This window comes from Thalassophryne amazonica, chromosome 7 (genome assembly GCF_902500255.1).
Source record: "Thalassophryne amazonica chromosome 7, fThaAma1.1, whole genome shotgun sequence".
In the NCBI taxonomy this organism is placed as follows: Eukaryota; Metazoa; Chordata; class Actinopteri; order Batrachoidiformes; family Batrachoididae; genus Thalassophryne; species Thalassophryne amazonica.
This window is the reverse complement of record NC_047109.1, coordinates 47,223,246-47,246,000: the sequence shown is the minus strand read 5'-3', so window position 1 is coordinate 47,246,000 and position 22,755 is coordinate 47,223,246. Positions and strand designations below refer to the sequence as shown.

The following is a 22,755-nucleotide window of genomic DNA, read 5'->3' as shown; positions in this document are numbered from 1 at the left end:
TGTGCTCATTGGGACCTTCAAAGCAGCAGAAATGTTTTTGTACCCTTCCCCAGATTTGTGCCTTGAGACAATCTTGTCTCAGAGGACTACAGACAGTTCCTTTCACTTCATGCTTGGTCTGTTCTCTTACACTGTTAACTGTGGGACCTTATATGTAGACAGGTGTGTGCCTCTCCAAAATGTCCAATCAACTGAATTTCCCTGAACCACAGGGACTCCAACTAAGCTGTAGAATCATCTCAAGGATGATCAGTGGAAACAGGATGCACTCAAGCTCAATTTTGAGCTTCATGGCGAAGGCTATGAATCCTTATGTACATGTGATTTCTTAGTTATTTTATTTGTAATAAATTTTCAAAAATCTAAAAAAAAAAAAAAAAAAAAAAAATCTTTTCACATTGTCATTATGGTATTATGGCCACAAATTCCAATCCATGCATATGAATATGCATTATTATTATACACTGATTATGTGATTAAACAGCCTGATTCAGTGTGACCTTCATGCTGTTTTATTTCATTTTGACAGCGATTGCACTAAAGTCAGGCTGGCAGGTGGAGGTTTCAGAGAATGGCACTGTGCGACTCTGGCTTCAGACAGAGAGTCTCAGTAATGACGCTGAGCTTCGTCTCATCTTCAATGACAGAGAAATCTCCAGCACTCCCGTAAGAATCAGTGCATGGGTTATCATGTGGTATGGAGGCTGAATTAAGTTCTCAAAAACTAAGGGACCATGGAAGAAGGAGACAACTGAGGAAAGCCACCAAGACACACAGACAACCCTGAAGACATTATAAGCTTCTGTGATTGCGACTGGAGAAATTGTGTGTAGTGCAAGTTTCATGATTAAGTGGTATAGAGAGGGATTACAAAAAGAACCTGAAAGTCCAGCTACAATTTGCCAGAAGGCATATCGGAGATGCAAGCCTAGATGTGAGCTGTTCTTTTTGACAGAAAATTCTTCTCTGCTCCACTCCACTATGAGGCTATGAGTGGTGATGCAAAATGCAAAAAATGCAATGAAATCCAAGACATAATCAATGTCTTGGACATGAAAATTCAGTAAGGTATATCTTATATATTATAATCCACTTCTAATGTGGAACTATGCCAGTATACAAAGGTATATGTAAATATCTAAAAAGGAAGAGTAAAATAGGAGAGTAGAAAAGAGTAGAGTAGAGCCACTTAGGTGCCTGGTCTTGAGAACCTGTGATGGTAGGTTAAAAAGCTTTTTTTATCCCATGGGAACTCTCCCTACCCACCCAAGCAGCTCAAGAAAAAGGTATATATAATATAATAAATAATAAGACATAAGGAGGATAAGACATCACAGGAGAAGATTGTAGTAAAGGCAATGGACCGTTGAGGCTGTGGAGGAGCTGCGCGCGTGCTTTGAAACCACAGACTGGGACTCAATGAGGTCTGCTTGTGAGAGTTTGGATGAATATACGGACACTGTGACTTCGTATATCCACTTCTGCGAGGACAGCATTGTACCATCATGCACCAGGGTGAGTTATAACAATGACAAACCCTGGTTTACTCCCAAACTGAAACAGCTGTGGTTAGATAAGAAGGAGGCTTTTAAAAGTGGGGACAAAGATTACTACAAAGAGACCAAATACAGGTTTAGCAAGGAAGTGGGCATTGCTAGATCACACTACTCTGAGAACATCCAGCAGCAGATCTCAGAGAATGATGCAGCCTCGGTGTGGAAAAGTTTTAGGCAGATTACCAATTACAAGCCTAAAACCCCCACTTCAGAGATGACCTACAAACTGCAAATAGACTGAACGAGTTCTATTGTCGTTTTGATAGCCAGTTTAACAGTCCTTACACCTCCTCCAGTCCCAGCAACATACCCAGCAACACATCCAGCATGGACATTCACTCTCCCACCTCCCCCACCCACCACACTTTAGTGGAGCCCACAATATCAAGGACTTCCATCCCAGAGCCCCCCTCCTCTCTCCCCGCCCTCACAGCTCTGCATATTTATGAAGATGAGGTGCAAAAGCAGTTTAGGAATGTAAAAGCTTGCAAAGCTCCTGGGCCAGATGGTGTCTCACCTGCCACTCTGAGACACTGTGCTAATGAGCTTACCCCAGTGTTTACAGGCATATTAAACTCCTCACTGGAGGCTTGCCACATGCCTGACTATTTCAAAACCTCCATCATTGTTCCTGTTCCCAAGAAACCGAGGATCACTGGACTCAATGACTACAGACCGGTGGCACTGACTTCTGTAGTCATGAAGTCATTTGAGCATCTGTTTCTCTCCCACCTTAAATCTCTCACTGCCTCCCTCTTGGACCCCTTGCAGTTTGCTTACAGAGCCAATAGGTCTGTGGATGATGCCATCAACCTGGTTTTGCACTTCGTTCTGCAGCATCTGGACTCCCCAGGAACCTACGCTAGAATCCTGTTTGTGGACTTCAGCTCTGTCTTCAATACCATCCTCCCAGATCTTCTCCAGGCTGTACCTCTGATCACCAGTCTGTCAAGCTTATCAAGTTTGCCAATGACACCACCCTTATCAGACTCATCTCTGATGGGGATGAGTCCGCCTATAGGCTGGAGGTCCAACGACTGGTGTCCTGGTGCAGCTATAACAACTTGGTGCTGAACACCGAGAAGACAGTGGAGATTACTGTGGACTTTAGGAAGAACACAGCCCCTCTCCCCATCATTACCCTGGCAGACACCCCCATCACCCTAGTGGACACCTTCTGTTTCCTGGGAATCACTCTAACCCAGGACCTCAGGTGGGAGTCCACCATTACGTCTGTTGTCAAGAAGGCCCAGCAGAGGATGTACATCCTGCGGCTGTTGAAGAAATTCAACCTGCCAGCAAGGATCATGGTGCAGTTTTACACTGCCATCATCGAGTCCATCCTCACCACCTCCATCACCGTATGGTATGCTGGAGCATCCACCAGGGACCTACAGAGACTACAGCGCATTATACGCTCTGCCAAGAAAGTGATTGGCTGCAACCTTCCATCTCTTCAGGACCTGTACACCTCCAGGACACTGGGGCGTTCAGGTCTGATCAGAGCCGATCCTTCTCACCCTGGATATAGCCTTTTTGACCTCCTCCCCTCAGGCAGGAGGCTACGGTCCCTTCGGACCAGAACCTCCCGCCATAAGAACAGTTTTTTCCCCTCTGCTGTTAGCCTCATCAATAAGAACTTTTAGAACTCTAGATTGTTGCTATCACCATTTATCATCACCATTTATTTATCTTAGCTCATACATTCTGTACATTTTGTAACATTGCTATAGTGTTAAGTTTTATTATATATTACTTGTTTTACTACTCTTTTTTTAATGTTAGCACCAAGTACCACAACAATTTCCTAATGTTGTGAACTTGTTCACTCATATGGCAATAAAACTTTTCTGATTCTGATTCTGATTCTGAATTAGTATGTAGACTAGTGAAATCAAACATAGTTAGTAGGCTAAGCTGTAGAAGCAGAAGCTGTGAGTGTGTGAGTGTACTGGTATCTATCTAAAGTAACTCTGTTAGCATACTATAGGAAAATAAAAAGTGTAATCATTATGCTATCAAATGGAAACCTAAGAACTTAGGTACTATATGTTGATGTCTTTAGAGGAACACATAAACTGATGAATCATTAAAAATCTACACCATGTAAAATAGAACTGTAAATGGTAAAAATAAGCTAGTTATGGTAGAAGAGCTAACTTAGCCGTGAATAAGCCACAAAAACGGTAATTAGTGTATAAAGTATAATAGCGTTGTTGAACCTACAGTAACGGTATTAACAAATACATATAAAATAAATGTGGGCAAAAGTATGAATTAATGTGGGTTATCAAACACAAAAGAACCAACTATTTTGTAAGCTATGATGATTGTTGCTAAGGCTGGCTAGATTAGCTAACTTTAGCTGTTAGGTATAAGTAATTGTACCCCACTCCTCAATGTTCATGTATCCATCCCCTGACTTGTTTGAAGAAAATTGGATGTAAGAGTAATGGTTTATATGTGCTATACTAAAAGGGGCACTTACTTATTCACACCATCATTTCGGCTTTTATATTTTTATTTCTTTGAATTCATGATGTAGAGATTACTTTTCACTGTGAGTTTAAAGGGCAGAATTTTAGAAATTTTAATATAAAAAGCGTGGATTTTTGTTTTGTTTTTTGGTGTCCTAAAAAAGTTTAACCATGTAAAAGCTCAAGGCAGCACTAACGTTTTCAGAGCACTGTATATGCATAATCATATGTTGGCTTTTCCCACCCTATGAACATTTGAGCCATATATAATCATGCTCCGTCTGTGCATGCTTATGTACAGTCTTTTCTGGATAATGAGAGTGATTTGTACATAAATGCTTCCATTATTTCCACTGGCAGGTGCTCGGTAACAAATTTCCTTGTTGTTTTATTATTGTGAAATATCATTTATGTCTTTTTTGTTGTGTTTGTCATGTATTTTTCAGCCACACAACAAAAACCAGAGTGTTAAAATATTACAATCAAATATTTACGGGTTCAGTTTAACTCTTAAAGTACTTTTTGCGTTGGACTTGTTTCTAAAGTTAATGTTAGTTTTTATTCAATTTGAACATTCTGAAAGAATTTAACATCATCCGTGATTTGAGTAAATACAATAAAAGACAAGAAAACACGCATAAGAAATATACCACAGCGATAACAACAAACAGCTACTACATAAACAGCACAGTATTATTCACAAAATCCATTCACAGCTGCTTCTCATATGATTGAATTGCATGCAAAAACAAATTCAACATAACACATACATTGTTGTGCACAACAACCATACAAGAATTTTCCTCTTTATAAAATGCTGAGCTTTAATATTGGGTTGCTTTGTATTCAGCAGCATCCATTCACTGCTTGTACTCCACTTTCATTCATCCCATTATTTCCAAATATCAGGGTTCCAACTGAATAGTTTTGATTAGACATTATTTCTAAATGATCACAGCTGAGGTTTGAGAATTCAAAAAGCATTTCGCTCATTAGTGCCCTGTTGTCTGTCATACATCACAAATCACAGTCACTGCTGAGAACTATCAATACTGAAGGTATACTAATACTAAGGTACCATGATGAACGTACCAACCATAAAATTGCGATCAGAGTTTGTTGCCTCTGTTCTGTCTGTAAAAACGATATTACTTATCTGCAAGGTGCAGGTATGTTTTGAGATGCGTTTTTGGTTATTTTCATGATAGCATGTTCTCTCAGCAGGTTGGAAATGGCTCCTCTGCATGTCTTATAAGAGCATCTGTCAGCATGCGTGTGTAAGCGGTGTGTGGCAACATTTGTTTGCTCTTCTGCAGCACCGCACAATAAACTTTGACAAGGCCAAAGGTCTGGTGGAGATACTGTTTGATCAGCTCTCTGAGGAAGACGAGGGCTCGTACACGGCTCAGCTGAAGGACGGCCGTGCCAAGAGTCAGTTTACGTTGGTCTTTGTGGATGAAAGTGAGTATTTCCTTCATTTTACACCAAGTTAGGATGTTTTGCATCCCGCAGTTACACAAACACAAATGGAGGAGAATAGACAAGGCTCACGATTAGAAGATATTCACAGCAAAAAAAGTTGTTGTTTTGTTTTTTTAATTTGAGCATGTCAAAAGCTGTCAGGTTGCCTGTGCACCAATCATTTGTACTATCACTGTCAATTCAGTTTGTTTAGATAGTCCAAATCAAAGCAGCTGTCATTTCTTTGACAAACTGAATAGTTCAATTCATGTTATGCCCAAAACACACCAATTTCTAATTAATAATAATTATAATATCATGTAACAAGTATCTACATACATGGCTGCAATGCAGTTGAAGGCAATGCTTTTTATTGTCATATGAAGCAATCTGGTGCAATTCTTTTTTAATGTCGACATTCATTTTCTATAATAAATTATAAGCAAAACTTCCATTGTTTACTTTCAAATCCATATTTCATAAAAAAAAAAAAAAAAAAAACACTGACCCATTTCACGTTTTTTACTACTGTACTGCAGCTCAATGGTGCTGCCTTTTCTTACCTTTTGTTCACCACTGGGGGCAACATCACATACAGTAGCACATACAGTAGCACATACAGTAGCAGAAAGTGGAGAATAGAAGAACCCCAGAAGAAGTTAGCTGTTGTTGGCACAATGTAAATATCATAGCACAATTGACCTGTGAACTGAACATAACGTTCAGACGGGTGCATTTAACCGTTATACCACCTACCGCTATGGAACATGTTTGTTTATTTATTTATCTCACAAGCAAAATTAACATTCCTGTGACAAGCTCCCAAGACCCTTGTGGTCAGATTCGATCTTTTTTTTTGAGAGAGAGAGTTAGAAGATGCAGACATGGCACTGCAAGCAGCTCAACTCAACTGATTAAGATTAAATCGAGCCATCGACAGTTCATAGTAAATGTGCAATAATAATAAACCTGTGCAATAATTATGCTGTCTAATCAGCATCTTGATATGCCACACCTGTGAGGTGGGATGAATTATCTCAGCAAAGTGCTCACTAACACAGATTTAGACAGATTTGTGAACAATATTTGAGAGAAATACATCTTTTGTGTATACAGAAAATGTTTTAGATGTCTTTAAGTTCAACTGATGAAAAATGGGAGCAAAAACAAAAGTATTGCATTTATATTTTTGTTCAGTGTATATAGCTTGATTCAGGGGCCAGTGCATTGATATAATGCCGTGCTTCACCACATCTACAACCCCGCACAACCACTTTGGGTCCTGGATGGCCATCATCCAGGCAGACAGCTGGTCCATCCCTACATCTCTAAAATAACAATCTATCTGCCACAGCCAGGTGAACCGTGGGCATCCTCTTGGCCTTCTCCAGCCACTGAGGTCCTGAGCGCTCAGATACCTGTGTGCTGGATCATGCAAAGAGAAATGTGCCACATGGCCAAAATGTCAAAGCTGACGTTCCCTAACAATGCAAGTTACTCTTCATCTGAGTCTTCTTAGGTAACTGCTCTTTTGACTCAAAGTCTTTCCAGTGGTACTTAATACCCCTATTACACATAGCCAGAATCGCGCAGAATGACAAATCGGTGCACATCTGAAAAGTGTTGGGTTTCAGTTCCAAAAGGTTCTGACAGCCATCTGCAAGAGTCCATGCAGTTGGTCAAAATCGGCCGGTGGCCCCGAGTGTGATGCACATGTTCAAAACCCTCCAGGTGCCGTAAAGATGGGACACCTATCTGACGGCCGTCCATGTCCATGTCTGAGGACCATCTGACCGCAATTTACATATTCCGATGGCTGCAAAACAGGATCCATAATGATTTGAGCTAATACCAGGGAACCTTGAGATGGACCTGCACATGCCATGTATAATAATGTCTACCCCCCACCCCCCAGGAGCGCAAAGGAACTATTGAAATGTATGTGGCATGCTTCATCATGACAATAATTATGAATTATTATCATGTACAGTGAATGTGAACAGTGGCTATCAAACCAAAAGCACCGTGCGCTACTGTGCCACAAATCTGAGCAGGCTGTTATATTCACAATAGACCTTACAGTACAGATATTTTTCTATTCCTTCCCATGGGTGATGTAATTAATGTGAACTATTGCCTGCATTATATCTGTATATAACATGGCAGCTGCACCTCTCCATGGTGCACAGTAACGCGTCATTGCATGCGTCAGACTCGGAGCTGAATGGATCTCACCGCTGAAATATATGAGCACATTCTAACTCTGTAGGAGATATGACATGGAACTGTTGTACCAGGCTGTGACAGCATTAATAAACACGAATCTCACCAACAATGGCCGAGGAGTGTTTCACAGCACAGATGTGGACGTGGAACCAGACCGCGGCCTGTGGTTAAAATCCTCTCACCTGGCTGCTGTGTGCTGGAATGAACCACACAAAAATAAATCCCATCGCGGTGTCCAGAGTTGTGTTGTGCTCCTGAAGTGAGCAAAACAGAAAAAAGAAATTAAAGTTTGCTGAAAAGGCTCCATCTGACATATCGGACTGCTTGGGACACTGCCAGCAAACTTTCAGCAAAGTTGTCCGGTGGCACGTGCGCCCCGCGTGCCTGGGCGCTTAGTGGCTCATGCAGCATTATGCATACACATATACACACAAAGACAGACAAGAGGTTGAGTGATAATTTCGGCCCCACGAGTGTGCACGTGTGCATGAGGAACACAGCACTCCCTCCCACTCTGGTCCCGTGGTTGCCATCCAGACGTTTGGACATTGGGCAGTTTTCAGCGCCTTTTATGGCCGTCTGACAACAGTCTGTGTCATCTACCTGTTGTCTACATGCGCTTTGGATGCCATCGTGCAGGTGTGGACGAGGTAATCTGGATGTGTTCTGACCATGCCTCTTTTCCTCCTGACTGCTTCAGATTATGGCAATATTTGCCATGTCTGGCATGGTTCCTGAGGGTCTTGCATTCTTGCTATGTGCGACGGGGGCTTATGGATCCAAAGAGACCTAATATCCAAGCTATCCAATTGACTAACTTTTCAGGAGTACGAAGGCAGTCATATCAGTTCCTTTAAAACTGATTTTCAAATGATATTGATAACAAAAAAATACAATATTTTTCATGCTGCACAGTACTCTGTGGTCAGATCATGTGTCTTTTAAATAGCAAAGTGGAGGTGGACGTAGCAGAAATGCAATTGCATTATGCAATTTAGACCATGCTTTTGTCATGGAGAATTTTAGGACAAAGTCCGTACTCACCAGACACGAGTCTGAAGCCTCGGTCCCACCGAATAATAAGCCATGAATAATGAGCCACGCATTGATGTGTCAGCGATTATTTGAAGAATGATCCACGTTTTAAGCTATCACGCTACTAAAGTGCTTCTGTGTGCCTCTCTGTACCTCACATGTGCCACGTATCAGCCTCTAGTGAGCCATGACCGACCTGTCATTTCAGCCCCGTCCAGCCTCGAATGGCTCGTGTCACCGCATAAGATCCATGTAGCAGCATGTAATGCAATGTTGGTGCATGTTTAGGCATTGGTTTGGTCCAAACCTCCAGCCCTCCCACACTTGGGTTTTCAATTCACAGCACCCATTCAAGATGTTGTCACATTTTTTTTAAATATAGGCCAAAAAAGATGCTGTGAAGATGCTCCTGTACAGTCCTGGACAATCGCCTCTGTGCTTCTTCTCACTGGCTGTATTTCTTCCATAGCTTACAGTCATTTTGACACTGTGACCAAACGTTTAACTTTACGTTCATCCGTTAATGTCTGCAAAATCGCTCTTTTGCAAGCTTGTGTTCTGTGTAAATGCTCTTCTTGAGCGCACAGAATGCGCCTCATCTGATCCATTATAACAAGATGTTAAATCTATCATAAACATAGTTTTACAGCTGCTTATAAAGAAGGAAACTGTTTTACCAAGCTATTACAATATAAACATTACAAATAATTACCCGTTCCAAATATGTTCTCCACCTCGAGCGCACGAGACAGAGAGAGAGGAAAAAAGGATCCAGATGAAACAGTCCTCTGTGATTCCAGAAATGATTAGAGGTGTTTTCAACTGCCAAACTGTGACAGAAAATGATTAATCCACTACAAAATAATTATTTTATATACAGCATCCAGCACACAAAGCAGGTGGGATTTTAGTGCGCAAGAGTGCTGAGCCAAAATAGCGTGTCCAAAATACCCTGTCCTAGTAGCTGCCAGGTGCTCGGATAATGGGCTTTTAACAGCCTTGTCCTCACGACAAACATGCCTCTAAAATCCTTGTTTGTCCTCATAGTACCTCATACACAAATTGCCCCATGCTGTTGTTGCTGTTGCTGCTGGTTCACAGATCTGGCAACTTGCTTCCAACAGACTGCGTGCTGAATTGACGGCCATGTAATCACAACAAGGTTGTATTTGTTTCTTCTATTTCTGTTTACCATTTCTTTTAGTTTTTAAGTGCATCTATTGTGAATCTTATTTAACTACATTTCCTGTTGTGAATCTTAGGAGTGTTTAGCATTTTGCTAGTGCTTAGCTTGCACTAGTTTGGTACACATGTTTTTGTTATCATTTCTTTTATTTATGTTACCAGTCTAATACTTCTGTTAGTGTAACTGCTGTGATTTTATTTTATTTTATTTTTGCTCATTATTTTACTCCTATGTGATTCTTAGGAGTGGTTAGCATTTCGCGAGTGGTTAGCTTGCACCCGGTTGCGGTACCCTGATCACACTCACCACTGTGAATCGGTTTTCTCCCTTGGATTTGCCTGTTATTCCTGGGAGCCCACGGGTGTCTTCCACTCCTATCTCCAGGCCGAAACACTGGGCATTAGTGATAAGGGATTCCATCATTCGCAAAGTCAGGTTACCGACACCAGCTGGTGTTAAATGTATTCCTGGGGCCTGAGCTCCCAACATTCCCTCTCATCTAAGGGTCCTGATGCTGCAGAAGGGTAGACAGACAAAGGAACATGACACCAGATACGGCCACATAGTTATTCACGTTGACGCCAATGATGTCAGGATGAAACACTCCAAGGTCACAAAAATGGACATAGAGAGGACTTGTCTCTGGTCCAGTCTCTGGCCCCCTCCCCTCCCTGGGTAATGATAAGGCATTTAGCAGGCTGACATCATTAAATAGGTGGCTGGCACAATTTTGTAGACAGCAACACTTTAGTTTTATTGATAACTGGCCTTCGCGTTAGGGCCGCCGTGGCTTGCTGATGGTGGACAGCCGTCACCCTACTGGGGGAAGGTGCCGCCATCTTGTCTGGAAACATAGATAGAGCTCTACAGGGAGGGTAACATTAGGACTTTATAGCAGGCCACGGAGCAGGAGATTAGAGACCCTGCAAGGCTTATGATGAATGTGGGTATGGAATCCCTTATCTTAGCAGGGAAATTGATCCAGAAAATACACTATGGTGATAGTGCAGTTTATGTGGCAGGAAGGGAAATTCGTCCACTTGAGACCGTCCTGTCTCTGCAGACGTGTCCATAAAGATCATAGAGGAATATGCTTTGCAAACTTAATACCCATTACTACACTGGATGACATTCAAATTGAGGATGGCCCGTTGGCTGTTGCAGCAATCTCAAGTATTTTGTGTTTGCTACTTACAAACCATGTGGAATATCTCAAACCTAAACCTACTTCTAGGCATCTTATATGAGGTCTGTTAGAAAAGTATCCGACCTTTTTTTTTTTTTTTTTTGCAAAAACCTGATGTATTTGAATCACGTGTGCTTGCATGAGCCAACCTTGAACCTTCGTGCTCATGCGTGAATTTTTTCACGCCTGTCGATTGCGTCATTTGCCGGCAAGCAGCATTTGTGTGAGCTGGTGTGTAGTGCTGATTTGTAGAATGATCTCCCTGCATCAACACAGTCAGATTCTATAGACTTAAGAAGCACTTACTTTCCCTTTCATATGGCTAGCATACTGACATAGTATGGTACTATGCTTTCTACCCTTTAAATTACTTTTATTAGTAAACACAGCAGACCGCGGCCTCAACTTTCTCTAAAGTCTGCATCTTTTAGTGAAACTTAGGGATTGTGGCCGGCGATCACATTATTCTTTTAGTGACGCTTAAGGCTTGTGGGGCTTAGGGCTCCCACGATTGTTGAATAACTGGACTTGTACCAAAACGTGGCTCATTATCAAATCAAATCAATTTTATTTATATAGCGCCAAATCACAACAAACAGTTGCCCCAAGGCGCTTTATATTGTAAGGCAAGGCCATACAATAATTACGGAAAAACCCCAACGGTCAAAACGATCCCCTGTGAGCAAGCACTTGGCGACAGTGGGAAGGAAAAACTCCCTTTTAACAGGAAGAAACCTCCAGCAGAACCAGGCTCAGGGAGGGGCAGTCTTCTGCTGGGACTGGTTGGGGCTGAGGGAGAGAACCAGGAAAAAGACATGCTGTGGAGGGGAGCAGAGATCAATCACTAATGATTAAATGCAGAGTGGTGCATACAGAGCAAAAAGAGAAAGAAACACTCAGTGCATCATGGGAACCCCCAGCAGTCTAAGTCTATAGCAGCATAACTAAGAGATGGTTCAGGGTCACCTGATCCAGCCCTAACTATAAGCTTTAGCAAAAAGGAAAGTTTTAAGCCTAATCTTAAAAGTAGAGAGGGTGTCTGTCTCCCTGATCTGAATTGGGAGCTGATTCCACAGGAGAGGAGCCTGAAAGCTGAAGGCTCTGCCTCCCATTCTACTCTTACAAACCCTAGGAACTACAAGTAAGCCTGCAGTCTGAGAGCGAAGCGCTCTATTGGGGTGATATGGTACTATGAGGTCCCTAAGATAAGATGAGACCTGATTATTCAAAACCTTATAAGTAAGAAGAAGAATTTTAAACTATTCTAGAATTAACAGGAAGCCAATGAAGAGAGGCCAATATGGGTGAGATATGCTCTCTCCTTCTAGTCCCTGTTAGCACTCTAGCTGCAGCATTTTGAATTAACTGAAGGCTTTTCAGTGAACTTTTAGGACAACCTGATAATAATGAATTACAATAGTCCAGCCTAGAGGAAATAAATGCATGAATTAGTTTTTCAGCATCACTCTGAGACAAGACCTTTCTGATTTTAGAGATATTGCGCAAATGCAAAAAAGCAGTCCTACATATTTGTTTAATATGCGCATTGAATGACATATCCTGATCAAAAATGACTCCAAGATTTCTGACAGTATTACTAGAGGTCAGGGTAATGCCATCCAGAGTAAGGATCTGGTTAGACACCATGTTTCTAACATTTGTGGGGCCAAGTACAATAACTTCAGTTTTATCTGAGTTTAAAAGCAGGAAATTAGAGGTCATCCATGTCTTTATGTCTGTAAGACAATCCTGCAGTTTAGCTAATTGGTGTGTGTCCTCTGGCTTCATGGATAGATAAAGCTGGGTATCATCTGCGTAACAATGAAAATTTAAGCAATGCTGTCTAATAATACTGCCTAAGGGAAACATGTATAAAGTGAATAAAATTGATCCTAGCACAGAACCTTGTGGAACTCCATAATTAACCTTAGTCTGTGAAGAAGATTCCCCATTTACATGAACAAATTGTAATCTATTAGATAAATATGATTCAAACCACCGCAGCGCAGTGCCTTTAATACCTATGGCATGCTCTAATCTCTGTAATAAAATTTTATGGTCAACAGTATCAAAAGCAGCACTGAGGTCTAACAGAACAAGCACAGAGATGAGTCCACTGTCTGAGGCCATAAGAAGATCATTTGTAACCTTCACTAATGCTGTTTCTGTACTATGATGAATTCTAAAACCTGACTGAAACTCTTCAAATAGACCATTCCTCTGCAGATGATCAGTTAGCTGTTTTACAACTACCCTTTCAAGAATTTTTGAGAGAAAAGGAAGGTTGGAGATTGGCCTATAATTAGCTAAGATAGCTGGGTCAAGTGATGGCTTTTTAAGTAATGGTTTAATTACTGCCACCTTAAAAGCCTGTGGTACATAGCCAACTAATAAAGATAGATTGATCATATTTAAGATCGAAGCATTAATTAATGGTAGGGCTTCCTTGAGCAGCCTGGTAGGAATGGGGTCTAATAGACATGTTGATGGTTTGGATGAAGTAATTAATGAAAATAACTCAGACAGAACAATCGGAGAGAAAGAGTCTAACCAAATACCGGCATCACTGAAAGCAGCCAAAGATAACGATATGTCTTTGGGATGGTTATGAGTAATTTTTTTCTCTAATAGTTTTATTAGCAAAGAAAGTCATGAAGTCATTACTAAAGTTAAAGGAATACTCGGCTCAATAGAGCTCTGACTCTTTGTCAGCCTGGCTACAGTGCTGAAAAGAAACCTGGGGTTGTTCTTATTTTCTTCAATTAGTGATGAGTAGTAAGATGTCCTAGCTTTACGGAGGGCTTTTTCATCCATTATTCATCCTTCGTTATTCGGTGGGACCAGGGCTTAAGTATTTTAGGTGCACATTCATAAAATCATTTCCTTAACGGTGTCCACAAAAATCAGAGAGAATCAAAGTCCCAAAGCAGCAGTTTTTATTGTTTTACTGGAAAAAAAGGAAGCGTAAATCCACAGTCGTCAGGAACAGCAAGCACAGCTTCGAAAATACAATGACTGACGATGCATTTTTATATACTCAAGTGTCAACGACTCCTCCCAAATGGGCTGACCTTTCTAAACTTAGCAATTCTTACCTCAATGAAATCAGTTATTTATGACATCATTATACAAACACAAATTAGATCAATTTGTCGAAGTCCCCCACCCAGTGCTTGTTAAAAAGTGTTAAAAAAAAAAAAAAAACTTGTAATGGAAAAATCCAGGCCAGTGGGTTTCATTTCTGAGTCAGCAGGCCCTGAGCCATGAAAATTTACTCCTCTAATCCAATATTTAATCCAATATTCATTTTCTTCACAGATTAAGTGTTTCACTCAAAGTATACCTTTAATGCCAAAATTCTGGTCTTATACAACGTACTTTCCTTTGAAAGAAAACATACATTTAGCACAAAACATATTTTCTCTTAAACATCTGTTCACTGTCATCAGAAATATGCAACGAACCCCTTTTCTGGCATTACGTATTATCATGATAAGTTTTTCATTAACACATCTTTCTTTAACAAAAAAATTACACTACACTTTATGGATCATCAAGATAAAGCCTATCTTACTTGAGTCATTTTATCATCAGCAATTGCTCATTCTGATTTGTGACACAGTGACTTTTAAAAATATTCTTGTTCAGAATCAGTTGCAGTTTCTGGTGCATCTGCAAATTTTGTTCAGTCTCTGACTCAGGTTCACTGTTGTACAGTAGGATTTTTAACATGCCTTCAGATTGATGATGTTTGTGTATTTGCTAGAGTTCCATCAGGCATGGGCCTTGGCGGATGCAAAACGACGTGAACATCAAAGAAAATTAGGTAAGAAAGGGTATATATATATATATATATATATATATATATTAGTGTTCAAATAATGAATGTTTATGAGTTCAATGGTATGAATATATAAAAAGAACAATTGCACAGTCAGGGAAACACAATGGCAAATGGTACAAATAATCCATGTCACGTGACATACAAGCCACCAATCAAATGACAAGGATCCACTCAGCTATTATATAATTTTACATAAAACTGATACTGTGTGAAACAATACAGTTGTGTCAATATATGAAGAGGACTGTTTATGTTAAGTTCCTTTGAGGCTTGTTTGAATCTGAACCCATTCATTTGCTTGCTTAATCGCAAACAGACCGTCTCACACTGTGTCCACATTTTCCAGTTCAGTGTCCACACAGTGTGGCTGTTCTGTGCAGCAGCTCCATTACAGACAGTGACACAATATAGTGTTTGTTCTCACTGTTACTTGGGCATCAAACAGTGTAATAGTGAAATAAACATCAGAAACTGACTGACAAAATTACTGTTTGATGTTTTCAAGGTTCACAATTGTTTATTCTGTTTTCCAAGGACCACATTTCCTGGAATTTCTGTCGTGGAGTGTGAATGAAGACTGTGAAGTGATTATAAAATGCAAGGTATTCCTTCTACATTCAATGGCATATGTTAACTAAATGCAAAGCAATGTCAGACTAACAAATTTATCATTTTAGAGAACACAGGAAATAGAAAAATGTGTGATGCGTAATGGCAAATGGACTGCATTTAACGTTTTTATCTGAATCTCAAAATGCTTTACATTGATGCCTTAGATTCACCCATTCACACACATATGTACACCGTTGTCAGGGTGCTGCCATGCAAGGCACTCATCCTCACACCGGGAACAACTGGTGGATTAAGCACCATGTGCAAGGGCTCTTTGTGATTTTCTGGTCTGGCAGGAAGTTGAACCCAGGCTCCTCTGATCTCAAGCCCACCCGTTAACTACTAAACTATAACTTCCCCAAATAATTAAAATAATTTAATTAAATAAGTCTTTAAAGCTACAGTAAGTAGGATCTAGTGTCATCTAGTGGTGAAGTTGAAGAATGCATTATGCTGTCACGTTTTTGTTTTCCATCATGTTTTCACTTCTTTGAAGGTGAAGATTCATGCTCCCCTGCCTTCTCTTGTGATAACATAATGTGTAATCCTCCATTTCACAAAAATGAGGGTTTTCAAACTTACTAACCTGCACTAGCAACTAGTAGACAGTGTATACAGGAAAAAAAAACACATATTCCTCTTCTTCTTGATCATCGGTCTTCCAGTTGCACTTACTGCACAAAGTCTGAGTAAGTATGTGAGCTTTGGCCTACTGGATCAAGATGATGGCTCAACATGGCGTCCTCCATGATGGGGCTCACTCCCATGTAGATATGATGGGCTCATTCTAAACTTATTATACACTAATGAACAGATTGCTATGAATGCAACATTCCATTTCTGCTCATACATACCCCTGAATCTTACACACTGTGGTTTAGCTTTAATTTTTGTTTTTGTAAGCTCTTAGTCTTCTGGGTACCTTGAATTGTGCAAACGGATTAATTGCAAATTAAGAAATTTTGTAATGCCCAATTTATAAAAAAAAAAAAAAGTGGAGTACAATACATACCCCCATGTGTGTTTAGAATGATACTTGAATAAAAAGGTATGTTGTAAAATTCATACTTCTCTCATCCATAAAATAGTACAGATGATAGAAATGACAGGGGTTGTATGTTACATTGCAGAACAACTGATGATGCAGTTCATTCACTTCAGGCAATTCAGCATTCTTTACAAAGGATTTATATATTATGAGTATGAAAATGCCAAAAAAAAATAAATGATATATCGATATCCACAGTTTTAATTTGGTTTTGGCAACATCTCTTTTTATTTCAGTCAATCACACCAAAAATAATAAAGACATCTGCCAAGGCTTATAATGTGCTCTTCCACAATATCAATATCGGGGTCACATCCAAATCAAAATTTAAAGTACGTTTTCAGATATCCTGCCTGCATAAACAGTGGTGACCTTGTTTGCCACCTGACCTATAAATAAAAGAAAGAAGTAAGAGTGCCAGCTTCTGCTACATTCATTGCACAGATTTTGGTGGACTTGTAAATTATTTGTGGTTTAGAGCAAACTGGTTTGAAATAGTCAAAAAGTAATGATTTTCTTCTTTGATTTAATACATTTATGTAAAGAACTTACATTCACACCTGCTCCTAATCCATCATCAGTCCAGCATAAACTAACCATCCAGCAGGTGGCAGACATGTCTATTGGAGTTGAGCCCAATTTATGCTATTCTATATCTGCGGCTCCATAGCAACGCAGAGTCCGCTTCATCTTTCCTGGCCACCTCTAAGCCTGTCTCAATAGCCTGATGTGCACCTCCCGAAAACTGTAACTACATATCAAGATGACAAGAGACTGTATGGAGACTGTATGTTTCACTAACAACATCATTTCCAGAATTTCACAATCAATGACTTTCATGACCATAGACATCATCGAATAACAGGTCAGTCTTTGTGAAAAATGTTGTGCCCCTGCTGTTCTGGCAAGAAAATGCATTGCGACAGCAATCGACACGTTAATCCAGAGAACTTCAAAAGGTTCACAACTGCGTCAAAGCGATTGCGTGGCCACGGAGTTACAGAGTAGAAGAAGCATAAAAATGCCTTTAGTTCACCTGATCTTAATGAGTTTGTATATTTATTATATGACGTTTTAGTTGGCATTGCTTTTGAGTTATAGTGTCAACAAATTGGAGGGGATAGACTCACATGATACACAGGGCACATGGCTCAGGTTTTTCATAGCCTAGGAATGCAATCGCCTAAATATCTATGTTCTGATGTAATAAGAAAAATATTCAATATATACGGCTTCATATATTTCAAAAATATTTTATATATGACAGAGTGGTTTGTTTGTTACTGGTGTTAAGCCTATTTGTTGTCAAGCAGTCCACCTTCTCAAATCTGTATTTTGACACACCATTTTGGCCACATTACGCAGATTTGTGCGAAATTAAAATTTAATTAAAATACGTTTTTGATTGTTTGTTTTGTTTTAGATACTCTGGTAACAAACAAGCAAATGCTAATGAAAATATAACCTCCTTGGCAGAGGTAATAGTTATCTTAAATATAATTGTTCTCTTATTTACTGTGCATTAGAAGCAGGAGTTTAATTTTTTTTTTTTTTTTTATGAGGAATCAACATCTTCCACACATGAAAGCAATTTGTTGCTTTATTTGTTGTCAGAGACATGACATATCTCTTCCTATAGGTGACGAACACAAACAAGGACACAACTCTGGAGTGGTTTAAAGATGGTGTGACGGTGAAGGAAGCCGAGTATGACAAGTCATCGGGGCTCAGCAGCCTCACTGTGTCACAGGTAGTCAGGACAAATCGGTTGAATATGAATCAGTATAATGTGGTGAAAGAAATGAGCTGACAAAGATAGTTGGTTGTAGGATTAAGTCGAGACAGGTCTCATTTTGTGTCCCGAGTTCTTCTCATATTTCTGAGTTCCACTGGAAAGTAAAGATGAATTTGAGTATCGGAATGTCCACAAGAGTTATGAGTATTTAATTTTAAAAACTATATTAACTTTAATGCATCGGATGTTGTCCCTTTAGGTTACAAAGTCAGAGGCAGGCTCATATACAGCCGTGGTGGCAGATGGGAGAGGAAAGGATGTCAGTACCTTAGAATTACGTGGTGAAGGTGAGCAGCGACTTTGTTGCCAGCATATTGAGCAGCATTTGAGTTGTCACTAAACTATCCATAGAGACTGTGAGGCAATGTTGTGCCGTTTTGCTTTTGTCCCACAATGACATCTTAACATTCAGCCGGCGTGATTCCAACCTGTAATTGTGCTTTTTATTGAGTTCCAGCATGAATATGAAACAGTCTGACTGTTCAATTGTTCATTTTATTTACAGACTTCGACAAAGTTCTCCAGGAGCTGAGTAACAAGTGTGGTAAGTTATTCATGGCAGGAAATGTACGGTGACCTTTTTAAAACCAGCACTGCTGTAGATAAAATTGCATAACTGGGTATAACTGAAGACAGTCATTCATTCCTGGAATGCCTTTAGAAACCACTAGTATAGCACTTGCCACTATCTGCCACAAACACATCACACAATGCCACACAGTTGCTGGCACTCACCAGACAGACAGGGCAGCCCCCCCCCCCTTCAATGGGAGCCCCCTGGTGACCTACCGGGGTGGTCAGGAAGGAGTTTGTATAAGCCACAAATGAGGGAAGGGTCCAAAATGAGACTCCTCTTCACCCAGGAGCACTCCTTGGGGCCATACCCCTCCAAGTCCACGAGATATTGAAACCCCTGACCCCTACATCAGACGTCCAGGATGTATTTGACGGTCCAGGTGGGATGGCCATCGATGATCTGGGCAGGAGGAGGCGGGGTCCCTGCAGACAGAGGGCCCTGCTGTGGACAGGCTTCAGCCAAGACACGTGGAAGACTGGATGGATCCGTAGGGACACAGGCAGATGTAGGCGAACAGCAGAAGGATTCACCACCCAGTCGATGACAAACGTCCAGTATAGCAAGGTGCCAACTCAGGAGACTCGGTTTGCAATGGGATGTCCCGAGAGGATAGTCACACCTCCTGCCCAGGCTGGTAGTCAGGGGCGGAGGTCTTGTGCCGGTCTGTACGGCTTTAGGTCCAGGTCTTGAGGAAGGCGAAATGGACAGTTCTCCAAACACAGTGGCACCGCCTGAGGTGGACTAGTACAGATGGAAATGCTATTTCTCCTTCTTGTGATGGGAACAGAGGAGCTTGGTGTCCCAGAGATACTTTGAATGGAAAAAGGCCATTTGCTGATGAGAGTTGACTGTTGTGGGCATACTCCACCCAGGGAAGATGGAGACTCCAGTCCATCAGATGTGAAGAGGAAACACATCTCGGTACGGATTCCAGATTCTGGTTGGTCCGTTCCACCTGTCCATTTGTCGGGGGGTGGGACCTGGAAGACAGACTGACTGAGACCCCCTGGACAGCACAGAAACTTCTCCAGACTTGTAAGATGAACTGCGGACCACGGTCAGAGACGATGTCCAGGGGAATGTCCAGTGCCGGTTCTATACTGAATTACTCCCTGGGCGAGACCCCCTCTGAGTGCCCCCCCCCCCCCACTGCAAAAAAACCCACAAAATTTTAGCACAAACACCCATTTTTATTATGTTATTACAACCCCAATTCCAATTAAGTTGGGACATTGTGTGAAATGTAAATAAAAACATTACAATGATTTGCAAATCCTCTTCAACCTATATTCAATTGAATACACCACAAAGACAAGATATTTAATGTTCAAACTGATAAACTTTGTTTTTTGTGCAAATATTTGCTCATTTTGAAATGGATGCCTGCAACACATTTCAAAAAAGCTGGGACAGTGGTATGTTTACCACTGTGTTACATCACCTTTCCTTCTAAAAACACCCAGTAAGCATTTGGGAACTGAGTACACTAATTGTTGAAGCTTTGTAGGTGGAATTCTTTCCCATTCTTGCTTGATGTACAACTTCCGGGGTCTCTGTTGTCGTATTTTGCATTTCCTAATGCGCCACACATTTTGCGCCACACATTTTCAATGGGCAACAGGTCTGGACTGCAGGCAAGCCAGTCTAGTACCCGCACTCTTTTACTATGAAGCCAAGCTGTTGTAACATGCGCAGAATGTGGCTTGGCATTGTCTTGCTGAAATAAGCAGGGACGTTCCTGAAAAAGACATTGCTTGGATGGCAGCATTGATGGTGCCATCAGAGATGTGCAAGTTGCCCATGCTATGGGCACTAACACACCCTATACCATCACAGATGCTGGCTTTTGAACTTAGCACTGGAGGACACGACGTCCATGATTTCCAAAAACAATTTGAAATCTGACCACAGCACACTTTTCCACTTTGTGTCTGTCCATTTGAGCTCGGGCTCAAAGAAGTCGGCGGTGTTTCTGGATGTTGTTGATGTATGGCTTTCGCTTTGCATGGTAGAGTTTTAACTTGCACTTGTAGAAGTAATGACGAACTGTGTTAACTGACAATGGTTTTCTGAAGTGTTCCTGAGCCCACGCGGTAAGATCCTTTACACAGTGATGTCAGTTTTTAATGCAGTGCCGCCTGAGGGATCAAAGGTCACGGGCATTCAATGTTGGTTTTTGGCGTTGCGCTTACGTGTAGAAAGTTTTCCAGATTCTCTGAATCTTCTGATTAGATTGTGGACTGTAGATGGTGTAATCCCTCAATTTCTTGCAATTGAATGTTGAGAAACATTGTTCTTAAACTATTTTTTATACAGTTGTTCATAAAGTGGTGATCTTCACCCCATCTTTGTCAATGGCTGAGCCTTTTGGGGATGCTCCTTTTATACCCAATCATGACACTCACCTATTTCCAATTAACCTGTTCACCTGTGGAATGTTCCAAACAGATGTTCTTTGAGCATTCATCAACTTTCCCAGTCTTTTGTTGCCCCTGTCCCCAGCTTTTTTGAAATGTGTTGCAGGCATCCATTTCAAAATGAGCAAATATTTGCACAAAAACAAAAAAGTTTCAGTTTGAACATTAAATATCTTGTCTCTGTCATGTATTCAATTGAATATAGGTTGAAGAGGATTTGCAAATCGTATTCTGTTTTTATTTACACAATGTCCCAACTTCATTGGAATTGGGGTTGTAATACAACAGAAAACCTCCTATTTCTTGCCACTTTGTAAATACCAGACAGCTGCACTCCATCTTAAAAGAAATGATGGCAGCAATGTGATGAAATTGATAAATCAAACCGTCTTGTGCCTACCTCCCAACTTTGAAGTCGTATTACACATGCTTTGAATAGCAGAAGTGGCCTGTCCAGGATGTACCCCACCTGTCGATTAATGACAGCTGAGATAGGCTCCAGCCCCCTATTTGGGACCTTTAATTGGAATAAGCAACTTCAGAAAATGAATGAATAGCACAAATTAGTCAGGCATGTGCACTTCACACCGTGCACCACTGACTGTCAAGATAGGGCCTGAAATAACCCAGCAGCCCCATCATGTCTCTCTCTCTCTCTCTCTCTCTCTCTCTCGATCTGTCTGTCTCTCTCTCTCTGTGTCACTTTGTCCAGCATTGTCAGCAGGCCCACTGAGGATTCAGTGCACCGCAGAAGGTTTCAGGCTCTATTGCTTGCTCAAGTACTACATAAGTTATTTGAAGACCAGCTGGCACTTCAAGTGAGTTTACACACAAAGGGCACTTCTCCTACCTAACATCCTGTGTGCACCTGCTGCTCAGTGTGGTACTAAAAAATTCAACACATCCTGAATCAAAAAGCATCCACACAAGCATGGCTAAGCAAATGAAAAGTATTCCTCATGAGTTAATAATTCCTGTAAAATGTGAAGCCACAGTTCCAATTGTAACTTATACTTAACTCACTCGATGCCATTGACTCTAAAACGCGTCTTTTCCGATAGTAATGCCCCGCGCCAAAGACGCGTCATCGAGCCACTTTCTTTTTCTTCTCTTTTCTTTTGGTATGTTTGTTGTTGACATGGACATAGAACTCAATTTTCTATGGGTCTTGAAAAAACACTCAAATGCTGAAGAAATCCTGGCACTGGGATGTTCTGACCTTTGAAAATGGCTGGCAATCAATGAGTTAAAGAGCGTGAACAACTTTATAACCTGCTAATACCTACAAACTGAACATAACAGGCAAAAATATGACTTTTTATTTCAGCTTGTAGT

The 22,755-nt window shown here is 40.8% G+C and overlaps 1 protein-coding gene across 1 annotated transcript in view; it reads left to right on the top strand.

Annotated features, from left to right (window-relative positions):
• The window catches only part of myom3 (myomesin 3), a 362,966-nt gene that overhangs the window by 321,910 nt on the left and 18,301 nt on the right, over positions 1-22,755 (top strand). The window contains exons 25-32 of the mRNA XM_034174111.1: positions 530-666; positions 5,350-5,494; positions 14,894-14,953; positions 15,506-15,573; positions 18,271-18,381; positions 18,626-18,713; positions 18,932-18,970; positions 22,133-22,238. Coding sequence (XP_034030002.1) covers positions 530-666; positions 5,350-5,494; positions 14,894-14,953; positions 15,506-15,573; positions 18,271-18,381; positions 18,626-18,713; positions 18,932-18,970; positions 22,133-22,238 — 754 coding nt within the window. The remainder of the gene's footprint in view (positions 1-529; positions 667-5,349; positions 5,495-14,893; positions 14,954-15,505; positions 15,574-18,270; positions 18,382-18,625; positions 18,714-18,931; positions 18,971-22,132; positions 22,239-22,755) is intronic.